Consider the following 19,668-nt stretch of genomic DNA (forward strand, 5'->3'; position numbering starts at 1 on the left):
GGGACGACACCACCGTACTGCTGTTGAGGAATAAAGGCTGCGTTTGCCTCCTGCCTCCGATACACTTTGGCTGTTGCAGAAAAGGATAGTCCCGACGGTCGATTGCGTGGCTGATACTGCTGCTGATTAGGGTAGCTGTCGTGCCGCTTCCACTCAGGTTTCAGGGTATTTTGCTGCTGGTCCTTTTTCTGCAGTTTGTTTGGACCTTGGCCATTATTCTGAGAACGGCCTTGATGCTTGGGCTTAGTCTGAGACGGTTTCCCAGATTTGTCAGCTTTCCTGTTCCAGGTGTGTTGCTTACGAGTTTGATACCTGTACGCAGTGAAGAATGCATCAGCCTTCTCCACCATTTGGCTGGCATCCCTTGCCTGGCAGATCTTAAGCTGAGCCATAAGCTCAGCAGGCCATGACTTTTCTAGCTGCGTGCGCAGCATAAGGTCATTTATCCCCTCTCGCGTGCGAGGGGTTTCATCTTTCTCCATCCACTCATCTAAGTAAGCAGTAAGTCGATCAAGAAACTGAGCAGCAGTCTCCTTTTCTTGCAGACGTGCCCTCATAAACTGACTCCTGGCGTCGTCAACTGTGAGACCGTACACTTTGATGAGTGCAGCCTTCATCATCTCATGTGTGAGATTGTCTCCACGAATTCTGTGGAGAACATCGAGGGCAGGGCCCTCAAACAAGCTAAGAAACTGGAGCCGCTTAGCTGCCTCATCCAGCTGGTACAGCTGAGCCATGTCTTCGAAATGAGCTATGAATGGCTCGATTCGCTCGCCTTCCTTGTATGGAGGAAGCTTGATGCGTGGGGTCTACAGAACATGTGCAGGGAAAGTGCCTGTGTAGCTTGGGTTAGCTGCACCAGATGTGTCTGAAGCCAAGGAGTCTTGCTTGAGCTTCAGCATCTCAAGTTCATGTTTCTCATGTGCCTCACACTTGGCACGTTCGTGTTCCCGTTCTCTCTCTCTCGTTGTTCTAGCTCGTATTCACGTTCTCTCTCTCGTTGTTCTTGCTCGTATTCATGTTCTCTTTCTCGTTGTTCTCGCTCGTGTTCGCGTTCTCTCTCGCGTTGTTGGCACTGTTTTTGCTCGTGTTCACGTTGTTCTTGCTCGTGTTCACGTTGTTCTTGCTCGTGTTCACATTGTTCTCATTCGTGTTCACGTTCTCTCACGTTCCCCACGCTGAATTCGACGCTCTTCACGAGCATCATTCTCACGTTCCTGCTCGTAACTGAACCGAGAGAGCACATATTCTTTTATTTGTTGGGGATCGCTAAGCCCCATATCTTTGGCTTCCTGTACAAACATATTAGTAGCCTTGATGCTAACTCAACTAAGGCTGAGTAGACTTGAGTACTAACTGCTATTTTGCAGAGAAATGCCAGTAATTAAAAGTAAAGAATATAGGCACAGGTTGGTGGTGACCAGTTTTGTCTAGTTAAACTGGTAAAGAAAGAAAATTTTAAAAATGCAACTGATTGGGAAAATTATTATGTAAAATTAATAGAAATAAATCAATAACCACCAGTAAGATAGTGCCTATAGACTTTAATGATAAATACCTAGGTGTGAGTGAGTGAGTATTATCTTGCTAATAACTTTAGAGCTAGGAGTTAATATCCTGGAGTGAGGTCTCCAGATGTCACAGGGGGATGTGAATGTAGAAATTAAAAATGCCGGATGTTACTTGAAAATAGAGACAAGGAATTAACTTGTGAAAATCTAGCAGTAAGTTTTACTTTATGCCGGCTTACTTCGTTGATTCTCTGAAGACGAGAATTTATAAACTTTCTCAACAGTACACAGCAGAGACTAATTACTCACGAGTGCTGTTTGTAGTACTGTTAACCTCTCGAGAAAGTGACTCCACTCCTGACAATCAATAACTAATGCTAATAATAATAAACAGGTTCCTGCTGGTGCTTAACTGCTGGCTGGAACAACGGATTTAAGTTTGATACAAAAGAACTGGCCTAAGTACCAGTTAAGGATAATGTAAAGAGTTTGTGCAAACTAGGAGCGGTAACTAAAATAAGCTTAATGTGGAGAAATAAAACACGAGTCTAATTACATTAAGCTCAAAGAAAAGAACTGTAAATTTATTAATTACAGTGAAATAAATTTACATTTATACTCTTTTATTAACCCATCCATGTACAGATTGAACAACCATGGAGACATGACACATCCCTGTTTCAACCCAACCTTCAAAGAGAAAAATTCGCTCAGTTCACCATCCACAAGCACAGCAGCCTAAGCACCATCATACATACTCTTCACAACATTCAACAACTTCCCATCTACTCCATATATTCTTAATACTTTCCACAATCCTTGTCTATCCATCCTGTCATATGCTTTCACCAAATCCATGAAAGCCGCATACAACAATTACAAGTACTGAAGGTATATACAGTACTAGTAGTGTATGATCGACTACCACATTGAAAAGGACAAACTATGTACAGTAGCATCTTGCTGCTTATTTTCTTTGCTCATTGGTGCAGTGTAGGTCATATGGTCCATAAGAGTACCTTAGATTTTATTTTTAGGAGCATTTCTAGAAGTGGCTCTCTCCATCTGTCTCTCACTAATGATTTCAGACATGAGGTGCATCTTTTATATATATATATTTTTTAAAGGCCCCAACATGATTACATGTATCAGCCATGGTCACCTAATGGTGGCTGTCCATGCTGCTCAGCCTCTGGCAGCCTCTCTGTTCAGTCCCTTATCGCTGAGGTCACACTTCATGACCTCATCCCAGGTCTATTTCAGTCTACTTCTCACAGCCCTACTCCCAGCTTTTATGCCTCCCACTTTCTGCACCCAATTGTCATCTCCCATCCTCTCCACATAAGCAGACCATCTCAAGCTGCCTCTCCTCATCACAACACCAATACACTCCATTCCCATCATTCCTCCTCACGCTACAATCGTAAACCTAGCCCCTTCAGGCCTCATATTCAAGGACGCATTGCACATCCACCTAATCATTGTCACTCTTTACGTTTGAGCCTACAAATATCCTCTTCCTTTACAGCCCAGATCTCAGTACCATACAGCATTGCACTTCTAACATGCCACATGCAAAGATCCCTTAGCATGGAGGGAGATCCCTTTCATTGTCCGGAGAGGCAGTAGTCACCTGAACTTCTTCCAGCCACTCCTCACTCTAGCCTCACCTCCAGCACGTAACAGGCTCCCAAGTACCTAACAATACTCTTCCACACACTAAAGAGACTCGCCAGCAAGATCAATCCTCACACGCCTGACACTCTCCACATGCTCTCCCCAACTCACAATTTTAGTGACTTAGCAAAGCCACACTCTTCCACCTTCTCACACGACACCAAACAAATTCACCTACCCATGTGACACCAAAGCTATTAGCCAAAGGACCCTGAAGCTCCCACATGTACTTTTATACCTGTTTTGTTGTCTGATGGTGGTGTCTTTGTGTGTTTTCAGGACATTGCTTTTATGAGGAACCTGTGAGTTAATGTTTGTTCAGAAAGTCATGTTTGTATCCAGGGTAAGTCCAGGAATTTGGGGATATCATTTTAAGTGAAGTGATTGGTTAACCTCTTCTTTTTTTGTGGGACCTTGTTTATTTGTTCTTGCTTCTCCAAGAAGATTTAATAAACTTAAGACAGATCTGTTATGTTCAGATGAACAGACACTGTTCATATAACTCTGTATAGTGATGTCTTCTTGTACAGGTACCATATATTCTTGTTTCTTGTGCCATATTTTCTTGCAGCACCCAGACATTTTTACCTTTTGCTGAGTCATTCATTTGTTTATAAAGGCTCCAACATACTGTACTTGTGGCTCTCCTCACTGCTTGATCTCTAGCATCCTGTCTATGTAATCCCTTCCGTGAGGTCAAACTCAGTGCCCTTATCACAGATCATTTTCATCTGCCTCTTGCAACCCTACCCTCAACATTTATGCCTCTCCCTATTCATCCAGTTATCATCCCAATCCTCTCTACATGCCCAAACCATCTGTCTACCCATTTTCATCACAACAGTAGTACATTCAGTTCCCATACTTCTCTCAGCTTTCCATTTGCAGTCCTAACCCCCTCAGGCCTGTCATTCAGGAATGCATTACACATCCATCTAATCATTATTATCTCTGCACATTTGAGCCTGTGAATATCCTCTTCCTTTAATGCCTAGGTCTCACTATCATACAGAATTACACTCCTAACGCTACGTACATACGAAGACCCCTTAGCACAGAGAGGAAGACTTCACAGTGTCAGGAGAGGCAACAGCTTCTTGAACTTCTTCCAGCCACTTCCTACCCTAGCCACAGAGCTACCTCTAGCTCCACCTCCAGCACATATTATGGACCTCAAATAATAAAACTCCACCTATTCTAGACTCCAGTAAGATCTGTCCTTTCCTGCTTGTCTGTCTCTGCATGCTATCCCATACACGCTGCACACATGAACTCAGCATATTTTGCAACCATCCTCTAATACCACTGCATCACATATGCACCCATGTAACACAAACACCACATACGTTGGAATTGCATCCCATACCCTTGTGGCAAACTGCACATGGCCACACTGCCTCTGTTTTGACAGTGGCACCACCAGCCCAAGATATCGTCATTTCTGTTGTACGGTGTCTTGTGTATGGGGGTGTTGGGGAGTGTTGTAGTGTGTCGCTTTGACTGATGAGGCCTTGAATTTCTTATGTGAAGTTGGGGTTGTGTCTCTCTGTTGCACCTAGGGATGTGTCATATGTCTACATTGTGAAAAATTGTATTGTAAGTGTGCTTAACAGTGTTGATGTTTGTGATGGGTGTACTGTTGAATGTTTCAGAGTGTTGTTCTGTTTCAGTTGTGAGGCATCCCAGTTGACTTTCTTATAAATAGTATATGTGTCTGTGGCCAGCTGGGGTGATTCTGGTTTTGGTAGTTAGTGATGATTGGGAGGTGGTCAGAGCCAAGGGTTTTGACCACCCTCCAGGATGTTGTGGGAGCGAGGTTTGGGGAGCAAAAGTTGATGTCTGGGGATGATGGGAGGCAGAGGGCTTGGTGTGGGGTAAGGGTGTGTTGGAGATTGTTGAGGATGAAAAGATTAACTGTTTGGGATTGTAGTACCAGCCCTCTGTTTGTGTCAGAGGGTTGTTTACATGCCAGGTCGATGCTTTGACATTGAATTTACCACCCAGGATGATGTTGGGTATGTTGGTGATGCAGTGTATTTGAGGAGAATAATTGTGGGGGACGATTAGGGGGGAATATATGTATTGGCGATTGTTATGTGTGATTTGTTGCAAGTTCATATTATAACTGATTGTATTTCTGTTGTGGTGTCATGTGGAGGGAGAAGTAATTTTGTGTGTGCACTGGTATCTGAAAAGTTGATGGATTGGTGTACCAGGGTGATGAGTCCACCGTCACCGCCATCGACCCGGCCTGTCTAATGTTGGTGAAATTATGAAATGTAGGTGTTTGTTTGTGTTCTGTATAGTTTTATTTCTTGTAAGATGGCAATGTGTATGTTTTGTTGTTTGATGAATCATGTTTTATTTATTTTTTTTTGTGTCATCTGTGTTTATATTAATTTTGTGTGCATGATGTGTGTTGGATGCCACAGCACAGGGGGGGGGAGGTGAGGGTGTGAGTGGAGGGGAAAGGGTAGGAAAAGGTTGTGATAGAGATAAGGGTTGGGTGGATTAGATTGGGGTGGAACAGGAGGGGTTGGGGGAGTGGATGGTGTGTGAAGGATCGGTTGGTTAGGCTGAGGAGGTGTGGAGGAAGTAAGAGAGGGGCTGGTGGGGGGTTAGAGGGTGGGGAGGAAGGAGCATAAGGAGCAAATTCATGTGTTGGTGTAATGTTCTCTGGGTGCAAGTGTTGTGCAGGTGAAATGAATCCAGTTCTTGCAAGAATTGCACTGAACTGAACCCTTTGTCTGTCTACTCAAAGTGATGGGTTTTGAGCATGTTGGACGTATTTGTCGATGGTTCCTGGATTGCTCTCAGTGTCACTTGCTAAAAGGTCTTCTAGAAATGTATTTGTCGATGGTTCCTAGATTGCTCTCGGTGTTACTAGCTAGAAGGCCTTCTAGATATGACTGCTGGAGAGTCATTTCTTGGTGTCGAAAAAACAATGTTGTGTGTGTTGTGTTGGGAGATGTGGTACTGTACTTACGCAGATGACCGAAGCCACTCCCAGGTTCTCAGTCCCCGTGAGGGGCTGGGGGGGATTTGCGGTGGTTTGTTCCCCGTGCTGTCCTCCTCCACTTCGACAGTCTCTGGGGGGTGGACCCATGATGAAGACACCATCACTCCAGGTCAATATTGCACAGTTTCCTATATTGCATTGATGTTTGTGCCATTTTCTGTACTTACAGTACTGTTATTTAATATCTTTCATGTAATTTGTAACCAATTGAGTATTGGTTCATTTTTTCTGTTAACCCCAAAGATCCAATTAGAGATTAGGATTTTGTACTGAGTACTGCGTGATGGATTCTTCAATAAAGAATTAAAATCTTGTTGCATTTAGCACCTCAACATTGGCTGAAATATCTTAAGTTTGTTTTCTGGCTATCACCACACTATTTCACTGTTATGAATTACAGTACAGTAAGACCTTAAGTTGGACTTCTATAAGTCAGAAACTACCTAAACTCAGGTGCAATTTTGGCTTGCATGTACTGTATTTCTTGTAATTTTTTGTTGTTTGCATAGTATAGGCCCATTCTATAAGGAGAATTACAAATCTTCATCAAAAAGCTACCAAGGAGGGGCTTCAGAGCTTTTTGCAATTTTTTTTTTTTTTTTTTTTTTTTTTAATAGCAAAATGGTTTTAATTCCCCCTAAGGATGGGGTGGTGACAGTTAAGTCAGATTTGCAGGTGTGTTAGACAGGCTTAAGCCCCAGGTAGTCCAACTTAAGGAGGTCATACTGTACAGTATGTACTGTACGAGTATCTTGTTCCATGGAGATTTTGTTGTACATATGACTACTTGTATACAAGTACTGTAAGTTGTCATCTCCATTCATATTGTACCAAGTCGTCACAACCACACTTTCCTTCCTCTTATGTTGGCAGTGTTGAGCTGCTTACAGTTAATGATGAACTGGCACCCCATGATATTGCAGAAGAACCTACCAAACACTTAGGCCGTCTCACCAATTGGTATGCAGGTGAGTGTTGTTTGTTTGTTATTGTTATTGTTTGTGCCCAAAATTTTATAGCAACATGATGAAAAAGATGTTCGTACTGTGGAGCTTTTGATTACCCACATAGAATTATGCAAGCTTTTTGTGGATAATCTGACACAACTGTTCATGTCTGATCAATTGCTGACATTTCATTTTAGACCTGTAATGATATATCCCTTCATATGAAATTGCAACAAAAGGAATTACTGAAAACATTCATGAATGCCTAGTGGTTTGGAGGGTTAAGGATGTATTCCTTATGAATCTGAGTCCAAGGGTTGGTTAGGCCTTCATGGAATCACCTGATCATTTTTGAATAAAATGTATGGACTGAATAGCCTACAGTAGTCCCATGCCCTAGTGCTCCTGATGGGACAGTAAAGGATTGGGTGATGGATGAGTGGATCAACAAGCATTACAATGTAAGCACAGGTGCATGGGATGAAGTAATGGTACAGGTACAAGTACAGTGTAGCAAAATTTGAATATCCATTTAAAAATACTTGAAAATGATGCCTGATTAGTAACCTTGATGATCAGACTTTTACAGTCAGATATCTGTGTAACTGAATTTGTTTTAATAAGAACTGGTAAGAGGAAAATCAGACCTTCATTTGTTATTGTATGAATAATGTTCAAGTAATAATAGATCTAGAATACTTTACTGTATATAGTTTTAGATGTGAGAATGGATAGGTGCCATACAATGCTGTAAATAGGGTAGGCCTGCTTACAGTGTTTTTAGTTGTGGCTTGAGGTAGATAACTGAAAATGTGTTTGAAGGGTTTATGTTATTTAAATTCGCTTTGTTTGCCACAATATATCTATAGTAGCCAGATTGACTATTTCCTGGTCAGGAGGGCTGATATGAGGGTAGAGAAGGATATTGAAGCTATAGGGAGTGAAGAGTGTGTGGAGCAGCACAGTTTACTGAAATGTAACGTGGCACTAATGGAGCTGGTAGTGAAGAAAAGGACTTATGCACTCAGCAGGAAAATACAGATGTTCACCCAAGCAATTAGGGATGCCATCTGTAATGAGATGAAAAGAGTGGTGGCCAAACAGGGAGCTGTAGACAAAAGTGTTTATGAGCTCTCAAGAACAGTCACTTGAAAGATACAGATTCAGCATGTGGAGAGACAAGGGGCCTAATCAAGACATAAGATCACATGGTGGTGGGATGAGAGGGTAGAAGCCGCAGTTAAGGGGAAAAGATTGCTTTTCCCAGTGTGCATCCTAATATACGCACCTATTCTTGCATATTAAAATGGATGAGCGTTCAGCGAGAATCATATGATGTTGATTGTGGGGAGCAGCTTCAAGCCTTTTTAGTTTTTGAGAGAATTCTGACCATTAACCTGTAGTCATTAAAAAAAAAATACAGTACATAACTTACGGTATATCATCTTAAATTGCTTAGTCTTGGTGCTGGTGATTATCTCATTTAGTACCCAAGATCTCTCTCTAGGAAAATAAGATAGTTTGGAAGTTTCAGAAATAAGATGTAGAATAAATCATGCTAAGGTACTGATTAGGATTAGGAAAATAGTTCTAATCCCCCAAAGTTAATTTTTCTCATGATCTCTGCCTGGCTCATTTTTGTACAGGCTCATTTCAGGATGGAGTGATCCCACCAGGAGGAGATGAAATCTTGAGCACCCTTAAGGCCCAGGCAAAGGAGCTGGAGTTGAGGCAAATCGTGCAAGACTATGGCAAGCTTCGCAACCGCCAGCTCAAGTACTTCTCAACGATTCGTGTGGTAAGTGTGTGATGTGAATTAATCCCATCAGTCACAGGATGTAGCTTTCACTTTAATCTAGCTGTCCATAGATGATGATGATGTAGGATACTGACTGGAAGAGGAGAAAACAAGGGACTGGAAATTCCTTTGTGTAGTGTTGGTGATAGGCCCACCACTTGTGATGCCATCATTCTTATAATTCCAATGACTTTGGAGGGAGAGTAATTGCACTGAGACATTCTTCTTTAGTTAATGTTATGAAAGGGAATCAAGAGCTTTTTATAAATATCCCATAATCTCTCTTCCTTCCTCCCCAGATGACATTAGAGGGCAAGTTTAGGTTTATGCCGATTCTTACTTAGCCTAACTTGAAATTAGCTCTGGGAGCTATAATGAGTTGTTTATTACAGAGAGTGTGTCTGAATCTTCTTTGAATCATAAACATCTGGTTCTTTAACCCCCTCTGTCCAATTTCATTCTTTGTGCTCAACTTTTGCTTCCACCATATGACTTTATTTAGCTAAGCGAGATGTTTCAAGCTGCAGAAGTTGATATAGCCCTAATTAATGGCTGCATTATAAGAGGTCTGTCTTTTTTAAGCTGAATTTAGTTATCAGGAAGTAGCAGGAATAAAGTAAAATAAGTGTCATTGCAGTGATAGGGTTAAGCATTTTTTTTTTTTTTTTTTTTTTTTTTTTTTTTTTAAGAATAATAATATATTCTGGTGCTCCATATAGACTGACAGGATACCAGTAATGAATGTGTTTGTTTTTGCATTTGTCCCTTCCCAGTTGTTGTGGGATTTTAGAGAATACTGTAACATGATGATGGTGATGATTTACAACCTGTATTTGGTTCATGATTGAAAATTTGCACACATATGTGTTGTACTGACTTCCATTATAATTTTTGTCCAGGTGACTGACAAAGACAACAGCCCAGAGCATATCTCTTGTGATCAACCCATGGCATGTGAGTGCCAGAGGGACATTGTTCTAAACGTACGAATACAGAGACCTTATCACAAGAAAACACACCTGAAGAAGGCTTGCAAGTATGTACACAGAGGTTCTCTTTGTATATGAAGAATAATACCTAAATAATATGTAACCATTATGGCAGGTACTCTACAGTAGTGTTATACAGTTAAGCTGAACATCAGTAGACCTTCAAGTGGTGGATGCACTAACGTGTCCCTGTGAGGTTACCCTAAGGCCACCGCCGCTCAGTCCCCATATTATGGTCGGTGTTTTGCCATGCACCAACATTTCTCCCACCATCATATAGTGACCGGAAGGCTAATAGCAGGGAAGACCTCGCTGTGTATGGTGGAATTTTTTCCCGCCCAGCTCTCTTTGGCCAATCACAGTGCAGAATACTTCTCTGTCTAGAAGCTTCAGGTCATCATGTTTGGAGACTTCCTCTCTCAGGTCACGAGAAATAAAAAACAAAACAGAGGACAGGCCCTCTCACATTTGAATGAAATATGTCAAATGTTTATCAGTTTAGGAAGTGCTGAGTGAGCAGAAAGCATTACTGCACAACTACTGCTGCATGTTGTGCAGCAGCACTGTACATTACTACTGCATTACTGTACAATTATACAACATTGTACATTACTTTCAGTATACTGTAGAGACTGAATTTCTTTTATATGTAACATTACAGCTATACAACACTACTACAATGTTAATGTCTGTTGTACATAACTAAACTAACACTACACTGTACACTACTGTACATGACATTATGCTGTATCTAGAAAAAAGGCCCCTAGTACACGAGCACCTGGAATAAAAGCTCCAGCAAGGAAAATAAATTTGTGTATTTTTCCCTTATTTGTTTAACGGTAACCTGTCCTGACCTAACAACCTAAAATAACCTAGCCTAAGGCAACTGAACAACCTAGGCTAAGCTAACCTAACCTAACCCTAATTGAACCTAACCTTTATCGAACAATCTAACCTTACCTAACTAGATTATCTGACCTAACATAAACGTAGCTCAACAAACATAGCAACCAAACTGAGCAAGCCAACCTAAGCTACTAGAACAAGCTAATCTTAACCTGAATCGGTAGAGAGGCAGCCTGCAGTCCTGATGGACCCAGGTTCGAATCCCGGCTGGGGCAGGGAACAGTTTAAGGATTTGAATTTCATAAAGCAGAGTGTCCTGATCTACCAAATGACCCGCCGACATGTCGCAAAAATACCCCCGCTAATACCAATACACCAGTCCTATATGAGACAGCCCTAGCATGTATTCAATATGGACGGTGGGTGTTAGCGCCGTAGTGGTGACATGTGGAGGTGGAGGAGGACTACTGGGCCTTGGGATAGGCTACTGCCCCCAAGATATAGGCCCTGAAGCCTTTGCCCAGAGTCGGACACACAAAAAAAAAAAAAAAAAAAAATAGAAAAAATAAATTTATCTTATCAAACCTTAACCTTGGCCAAAGACTCAACATACTTTCTTGGTCATTCTCTACTTTTACCAGAAGACTCTGGATGATTTCTCTCTAACTCCCTAGGGGGGATGGAATACCCCCTAGGGAGTTATTTTAAATAAATAAATACTTGAGTTAATTTTGAAATTTATTGCCTTGGAATGTTGTGGTCTTGTGGAAATTTTTGGTATGTCCTGGGTGTATTAAGATTTTGTACTTATATGTGACATGCCAATTATTTGAGGACCCAAATTTTGTCATCACTCTTAAAAAGCACAAAGTAGAAGGCAAAAACCATCAATTCTAAACCAACACATAAAAGGCTTTTATGACTGTTTTGGCTTTCTCTACTTATTCCTACCTTGGAATGTCCACATTCCCCCTGCCCCCTTCCCCTAACTTAAACTGACTCAACATTACCCTAAACTAAAGTTAGTCAAACCTAACAAATTATACTAACTTTAACCTACCCCATCCCCAAAATAAACTAACATAATCTAAATTACCCATTTAAAATAATCTAATCTAAGCTAAGAGTCACCAAAGCTTAACCTAACCTAGTCTAATTCTTTAATCTCACCCACCACTAACCTAGCCTAGATTAGCCGAACCAGAGTTTCACAAATCTAACCTCGCAGTAACCCAGTCCAAAACTAAACAAACCTTACCTAACAAAAATTTACCTAATCTAACCTAAACTTAAACTAACCTAACCAAACCTAACTCTTAAACTAATAGTGGTAAAATCTAACCCAACACTAACCGAACCTTAAATTGGCCTAAAAAGTTAAACTCTATCCTAACAAAAATTTACCTAATCTAACCTAAACTGAAACTCACCTAACCTAACCTTGATCTTAAATTAACCTATCTTGAAACAGTACCTTCTGAAGGGACTTATATTCTAAGGGCTTGACCTATAAGGCTATTCTCCCAGGGGATTTCGTCCTGACAATGTACACTACTGTACAGCATGACACATTATACTTCTGTACATCATTACACCTTACAGTATTACACACTAACATTATACTACTGTAGGCTACAACATTAAAGCACACTATAATTTTGTACAACACTAAAGCATACTTGTACTTTAATACTTTAAAACACTAATGTACACTATAATACGACACAACACTAATGTACACTAAAATACTGTCCAACACTAATGTATACATGATACAGTAGAAGACTAATGTACACTAATAACGAAACCACTAATTTACACTATTGTACAATGCACCGCACCATATATTGTTGTATAACACCTCTATTAATGACCCACTATAGTGAAATAATTTGTTTACATAAGAAAGAACGCTTTATTCAGTTTATTTCTGGGTGGCTGAAAGATACAGGAGACATAAGGGTGGTCGGGCCCTCCCGTAAATACGATTGTAACTCCGGCTCCCATGATGTCCCCGAAAGTATTAAGTACATACCAGCATCTGACACCGCTTCCTTTTTCCCCACCCGTAGCAAGTTACAGGACCGCATCTGCGTTAGTGCATCCGGCCCCAGTAGTTTTCTTTCTATTCAAGATCGTCCCTTCATACACTGTAGCTGAGTAAAGGGAAAATTTTTTAAATTGGATTCCAGACTTACAGACATTAGAATCTTTCTCATGTTCTATATTAATTTCAACACTTTTGATCTTTGCACCAAAGTTTGAAATTACAACTTATGTTATATGTTATTTTTCAGGTAAAGTTTAGACTTTTAGTTTTAAATTTATTCTTACTTTTTCTTCCTTAGCCGATTCCCTACTCATAGCCAGGAGATGTTAGTACTAGGCTCACAGAAACTAACCAAGCTGCGTGACGCCATCGTCTGTATCAATGATCTAGCAGTGAATCAGGACCTCACAGATGACCCTGAGTTAAGCCAGCTTGCTTACCTGCGGAATAATGCTGTCAGTATGCCCAGTAATGAGCTTATACCTTTAAAAAAAATTGTTTTTGATTCTGGTATACTGTACTGTATTTGTGTTATATTCTGCTCTTACCTGCTCAGCACAGGATCTCTATAGCCATAAGTTTAGTGCTCTTACATTTTTTTTATTTTTTTATTCAGGTCATCAGCTTTCAATATAATGTTGTCATTACTGATATGATACAGGTATTCATTCTTTTCTCATGGTTTTTCCAGTATCCTTTTTCAGTGATACCCTTGCATGGCAGTGTAATTAATCAGTTAAATTTTACTTTGTTTTTGTCATTACTGATATACAGGTATTCATTCTTTTCTCATGGTTTTTCCAGTATCCTTATTCAGTGATACCCTTGCATGACAGTGTAGTTAATCAGTTAAATTTTACTTTGTTTGCCCCCTGTATTATTCCATTAGTGTAAGTTCAGTTCCATGCTACCTTACTGTGTTTAGCTTTTGTTTTTAGTACGGTAATGTACTTACTGCTTTTGTATACTGCTGTCAGTACCCATATCAGTAATTCTTCTTCTGAATATCTGTAACACATATTATAACTTTCCAGAAAGAATTCCCATCTGGCATCATGTATATCAATGGAGTGATCTACGATGACACAAGGCATCCTGAGCATAAGAAATACAGTGAGGTTATCATCAAGTGGGCCGAAAAGAATGGAGAAATAGGTGAGGATATTTGAGTTCAACTATTGCTCATGATATGTGGCCCTTTTAATGTTCTCATTTTACTGTTAATTTCTCATGAAGTTACAGATATATTTCCTGTCAGTCTGTACAGATGGGTGACTTTATTTATTTATTTTTTTTTAACCATCAGATGATTTTTTTTTCTGTTTAGGGAGAGAAATCAGATTGTGAAGGAATTATTGAAGGCTATACCTGACCCCTCCAGATCAAAGTCTTCTTCTGAAGCTGAATTTTACTGTCAGGATATGTAGCCTGAATAAATTTGAAAATATATCACAGATTCAGAGGATTAAAGTTTCATTGTTACCTGCAGTTTCACCTAGTTGAACCTGTAGAGCCCAGGGATGTATTTTTATCCTTTTTTATGCAGCATAAGACATTTTTTTTTCCCCTTTTATAACCAGAACATTTAGATAAAGCCTTAATACTGTAGTAGTTGTTGTAGCCCCATTTTCATCTGAGTGTGAACACAGTGGACTGCAGGCTGAAGATACTCCTCCCCTGCAATCCACCATCATCCTTTTGGAGAGATAGGGAGGGGGGAGTTGAGGGGCATTTGTATCATTGGCCATTGAAGCTGGCCATGTGTATTGGTGTCACCACGTAAAGGCATCACTCTCAAACACTGTCTTTATTAAATAAACCCCTCCAATACAACAGTCTTTTCCTAAGGTGAATAAAATCATCAAGTAACATCAAAACTAAATAAGTGATGACACGCATGAAATATTAAATGTATGGAAAATGTAGTAATATTTTGTAAGCCATCCATGACATATAACGAGGATCACCTGCAGTACATTAAGTCACATTTACAAATGGCATTTTTAGACCTTGTGTTTTCACCAATTGACAACCCCTTCAGCACACTGATGTATTTCTTTTTATCATTTTTTCCTGTTGTCTTCAAATTATTTTATTCATTGTAGGAAAGGCTTCTCATATTGAAGGGGTTAATGAAGGCTGTCTTTAACCTCACCAGCTTGAAACAGTTTATCCTGAAGCTAAAAAAAATTAACTTGAGATGCCATTAATGAAATGTAGCATTTTTTCAGTGGTAGGTGGTGGCGCTCACCATCCACTCACTCGATATAGTGCAGCTCTCGGGTGACTGCCCTTTGCTCTTTTCCTTCCATCTTTCCATCCGTCCTCTTCTGTTTTTTTTTCCTTCATTCTTTCCTCTTCCTTATGCCTACAGGTGACTCTACACTGAGTGACAAGCCAAGTGGTTTCCTGTACATCAGGAAACCATTTACTATGCTGGGTGGTAACCATATAACCAAATCATGGCACTTGGAGGTTTAGTGGGTAATTAAGGCACTCCAGTCAGATTGAGCCTCTGCAGGTTTATAGCCAAGGGGTAATTGGGATTTATTGCTCACGCAGTGCTCAGGGATGAGTGAGACTGGTCACTCTCATCTTAAATATCAGGACCAAGTTGCCTAGCCTCAGGCACCTATGCTCCTTATGGGGCAACACAGGATTAGATGATGATGATGAGCATTTTTTCATGTGATTTAATTATCTCTATCTGTATGATGGTGTCATTTGTACCTCCCCCCTATGGGGGAGGTGGTGGCTCAGTCGGTAGAGAGGTGGCCTGCAGTCCTACTGGACCCACGTTCAAATCCCCGCTGGGGGAGGGAACAGTTTAAGGATTTGGATTGCATAAAATCAGACTTTACTGATCTACCAGAAGACCTGCTGGAATGTCATAAAAATACCCCCACTAATACCAATACACAAGTCCTGTATAAGACAACCCTAGTGTGTATTCAATATAGACGTTGGGTGTTAGCGCTGAGGTGGTGACATGTAGAGAGGTGTATGGTATGTAGGAGGACTACTGGGCCTTGGGAGCAGGCTGTGAAGTCCATGCCCAGAGTCAGACACACACACACACTCAAAAAAAAAAAGACAATTATGTTCATCATAAGGAAGACAACTTGTAGTGAGTCAGAATCAGCTTCCTTTTAACCCTCTCAGTACAAGAGACCTTTCCTAAGTTGCCTAAAATCATCTAATGGTAGCATTATAGTAGTAGTTGTAGCCCCAGGTTCATCTGAAATGTGATCCCAGTGGACTGCAGAAGCTGCCCTCCTCCTGCATTGTACCATCCACCTTTTGGGGAGACAGGGAAGTTGTTGAGAGACATTTGTATACCCAGGCAGTTGAGCCACTTAGTTATAATGGTGTTACCTCTGACAGTAGCAAAAGTAAAATACAAAAGACTTTATGGTACTGCTTTGAAAGCAGTGATAAGAAAAAGGGAAGTGAGCATGTAAGTGAAAAAGTTACTACATGACAGTATCGTGATACCAACTCTAACGTATGGAAGTGAAGCTTGGACGTTGTTGGAAGGACACAAGTCAAGAGTGAGAGCAGTGGAAATGAGTTATTTAAGAGGAGCCTGTGGAGTCACATGGAGAGACAGGCAGACAAATGAGGATATAAAGGAGCGTTGTGGTGTGGATGTGGATGTGATAGGAAGCGTTATGAGGAACACACTGAGGTGGTTTGGCCATGTGGAGAGGATGAGGGTGAAAGACTGACGAAGAGAATATATGTGAGTGAGGTGGAGGGGAGAAGAGGGAGGGGGAGGCCGAGGATGAGATGGAGGGATGGGGTGGAGAGGTATATAAGAGAGGGGGGTGTGAGTTGGGAGGAGGGCAGTGAAATGGTGGGGGACAGGGCGACTTGGAGGCGATTTGTTTGTGGCCACCCCAAACGGGATTGAGGCATCTGGCAATAGATAGATAGATAGATTATGATACTGAAGGGGATAAAGTTACATTGCTACTTGTAACGCTGATTTACCTACTCCCACAATTCATAATCCCAGTTCTGTGGAAAAAGCTTTGATATTTTGGACACATCCCAGATTTATATTGAGAATTGCCTGTGCCAATTTCTTTTGTTAACATGTTTTGACTATTATTTTAAATATATATAATATGAAGTTTATGGGCAACCCTTAGTCTTGAATTCTGCAAAAATACCTGCTAGCTGGAATTAGTGAAGTGTCATACAGTATACTGGGTATATATCTCTTATTTCAAGTATCCTTTTTATTTATATATTATTATTATTTTAGTGGGTGGTGGGGGCACTCACCATCCACTTACTTGATGTAGTGCTGCTCTCAGGTGCCTGCCCTTTCCTTTCTTCCTTCTTTCCATCTGTCCTCTTCTGTCTTTCTTTCCTTCATTCTTTCCTTCTCCTTCCGTCTGCAGGTGACTATACACTGATTACAAGCCAAATGGTTTCCTGTACAAAAGGAAGCCATTTACTATGCTGAGTGGTAGCCATATAACCAAATTATGATGATTTAGTGGGCAGTTAAGTTGCTTCAGTCAGATTGAGCCTGTGCAGGTTTATATGCAAGGGGTGGTTGGGGTTTATTGCTCACATAATGCCACTCAGGGATGAGTGAGGCTGGTCACTCTCATCTTATTTGGACCAGCTTGCCTAGCCCCGGGCTCCTATGCTCCTCATAGGGCAACATTGGATTAGATGATGAATGAATGAATGAATATTATTATATTCTGAGCATCATCATCATCATCTGGACCTCCTTTCCCATCCCAGGGCAGGGTGAGGAGTAGCAGTGTCCAGACCCTAAGTTTGACCAGTTCAGTGGGCCACGTTTCCATTCACTCATCATTCAAGCCCATGGAATCCTGGCTTCATCAGATAGGCCAAAACAATTTCACCACGTTTTGTAGCGTCACATATGCCTATCTGATAGAGTCAGTCTAAATGCTGTCATGTTAAAAACGGGTGCCAAATCCCTGGTTTTCCATTTCTCCGCACAAAATTCATCCAGCTAGCTTGGTCTCTTGTCAGTCCCTTAGCCTCACCAGCTTCCATACCTCTTCCTCACACGCTTAACTACCATATCCCTCCACCTTCTTCTTGGCCTACCTTGCCTCCTCCCTCCTTCAAATTTGCTCAGATATACTTTTTTCACCACTCAGTGGGTGGTGGTGTAAGAAAAGGAAGTGAATGGTGGTGCGAGGAAGTAAGTATGGCTGTGGCTGAGAAGAGACGTGCATATGAAGTGTGGCTGCAGAGGAAGGATGAGATGTCATATGAAAGGTATAAGGAAAAGAGGAATAGAGCGAGAAGGGCTGTGCGTGATGCTAAAGTGGCAGCAGATGAGAGGTGGGGTAGGCGGCTGACAGAGAATTTTCAACAGAATAAGAAAATGTTTTGGAAGGAGGTGAAAAGGGTGCGAAAGGGAGAGTCTGGGAAGGAAGAACGAGTAAAAGCAGAGGATGGAAGGATGTTAATTGAGATGGATGCAGTAAGGAAGAGATGGGCAGAGTATTTTGAAAGATTGTTAAATGTAGAGGAGGAAAGGGTGGCTGAGATTGTGGCAGATAGAAGGGTGCAAGGAATAAATGTGTTGGGAGAGTTGAATGATTCTTTGATCACGAAGGAGGAAGTGGAGAAGGCAGTAAAGGGAGATGAAAACAGGGAAAGCTGCAGGTATGGATGGGTGTGCTGTGGAATGCCTGAAGGGTGGTGGAGTGAATATTGTTGACTGGTTAGTAAGATTATTGAATGTGTGCTTTGAGAAAGGTATGGTGCCAGTTGACTGGGCAAGTGCTTGTGTGGTCCCGTTGTATAAAGGCAAGGGTGATAAGTATGAATGTACTAGCTTTAGGGGTATAAGTCTGTTGAGTGTTGTAGGTAAAGTGTATGGTAGAGTGTTAATTATGAGAGTTAGAGAGGGTACAGAGGGAGTGATTAGTGATGAGCAGTGTGGCTTTAGGAGAGGGAGGGGATGCGTTGATCAGGTGTTTGCTGTGAGACAAGTGTGTGAAAAGTATTTAGCGAAAGGCAAGGATGTGTTTTGGGCATTTATGGATTTAGAGAAAGCGTATGATAGAATTGATAGGGAGGCTTTGTGGACTGTTTAAGATTGTATGGACTTGATGGTAGGTTACTAAAAGGGGTGAAAAGTTTTTATGTAAATAGTAGAGCGTGTGTAAGAGTGGGAAATGCTGTGAGTGATTGGTTTCCCGTGAGAGTGGGGCTGCGACAGGGATGTGTGATGTCGCCTTGGTTGTTTAATATTTACATGGATGGTGTTGTAAGGGAGGTGAATGCAAGAGTTTTAGGTGGTCTGAGTCTGGTAAATGTTGATGGAGGAGAGTGGAATCTGAAGCAGCTGCTGTTTGCAGATGATACTGCACTGGTGACTGATTCAGAGGAGAGATTGAGACAGTTGGTAGAGGAGTTTGGAAGGGTGTGTGAAAGGAGGAAATTGAAAGTAAATGAGAATAAGAGTAAAGTGATGAAGTGTACGAGGTTGATAGATGGTAGGGGGATGAATATAGTTTTGAATGGTGAGTTGCTTGAGGAGGTAGATTGTTTTAAATATCTAGGGTCACATGTTGCTGTGGATGGAAGAATAGATGCAGAAGTGAAGTTTAGAATAAATGAAGTAGGAAAGGTGCTGGGAGGAATGAAAAAGTGTTTAAATGTCGTTCGCTTAGAATGGATGTAAAGAGAAGGCTGTATGAGGGTGTTGTGGTACCGACTGCATTATATGGGGCTGAAACATGGAATATGGGTGTAGCAGAGAGGAAAAGTTTGAATGTAATGGAGATGAGATGTCTGAGGAGTATGTGTGGAGTGACGCGT

At 41.1% G+C, this 19,668-nt stretch overlaps 1 protein-coding gene across 1 annotated transcript in view; it reads left to right on the plus strand.

The window, feature by feature from the left end:
- Positions 1-19,668, plus strand: part of LOC145390695 (snRNA-activating protein complex subunit 3-like) — a 111,112-nt gene that overhangs the window by 18,697 nt on the left and 72,747 nt on the right. The window contains exons 3-7 of the mRNA XM_080265486.1: positions 7,081-7,175; positions 8,801-8,952; positions 9,852-9,988; positions 13,139-13,295; positions 13,875-13,995. Coding sequence (XP_080121612.1) covers positions 7,081-7,175; positions 8,801-8,952; positions 9,852-9,988; positions 13,139-13,295; positions 13,875-13,995 — 662 coding nt within the window. The remainder of the gene's footprint in view (positions 1-7,080; positions 7,176-8,800; positions 8,953-9,851; positions 9,989-13,138; positions 13,296-13,874; positions 13,996-19,668) is intronic.

The sequence above is a fragment of the Coenobita brevimanus genome, chromosome 15, assembly GCF_032717465.1.
Source record: "Coenobita brevimanus isolate Jiangsu-jjx chromosome 15, ASM3271746v2, whole genome shotgun sequence".
NCBI lineage: Eukaryota > Metazoa > Arthropoda > Malacostraca > Decapoda > Coenobitidae > Coenobita > Coenobita brevimanus.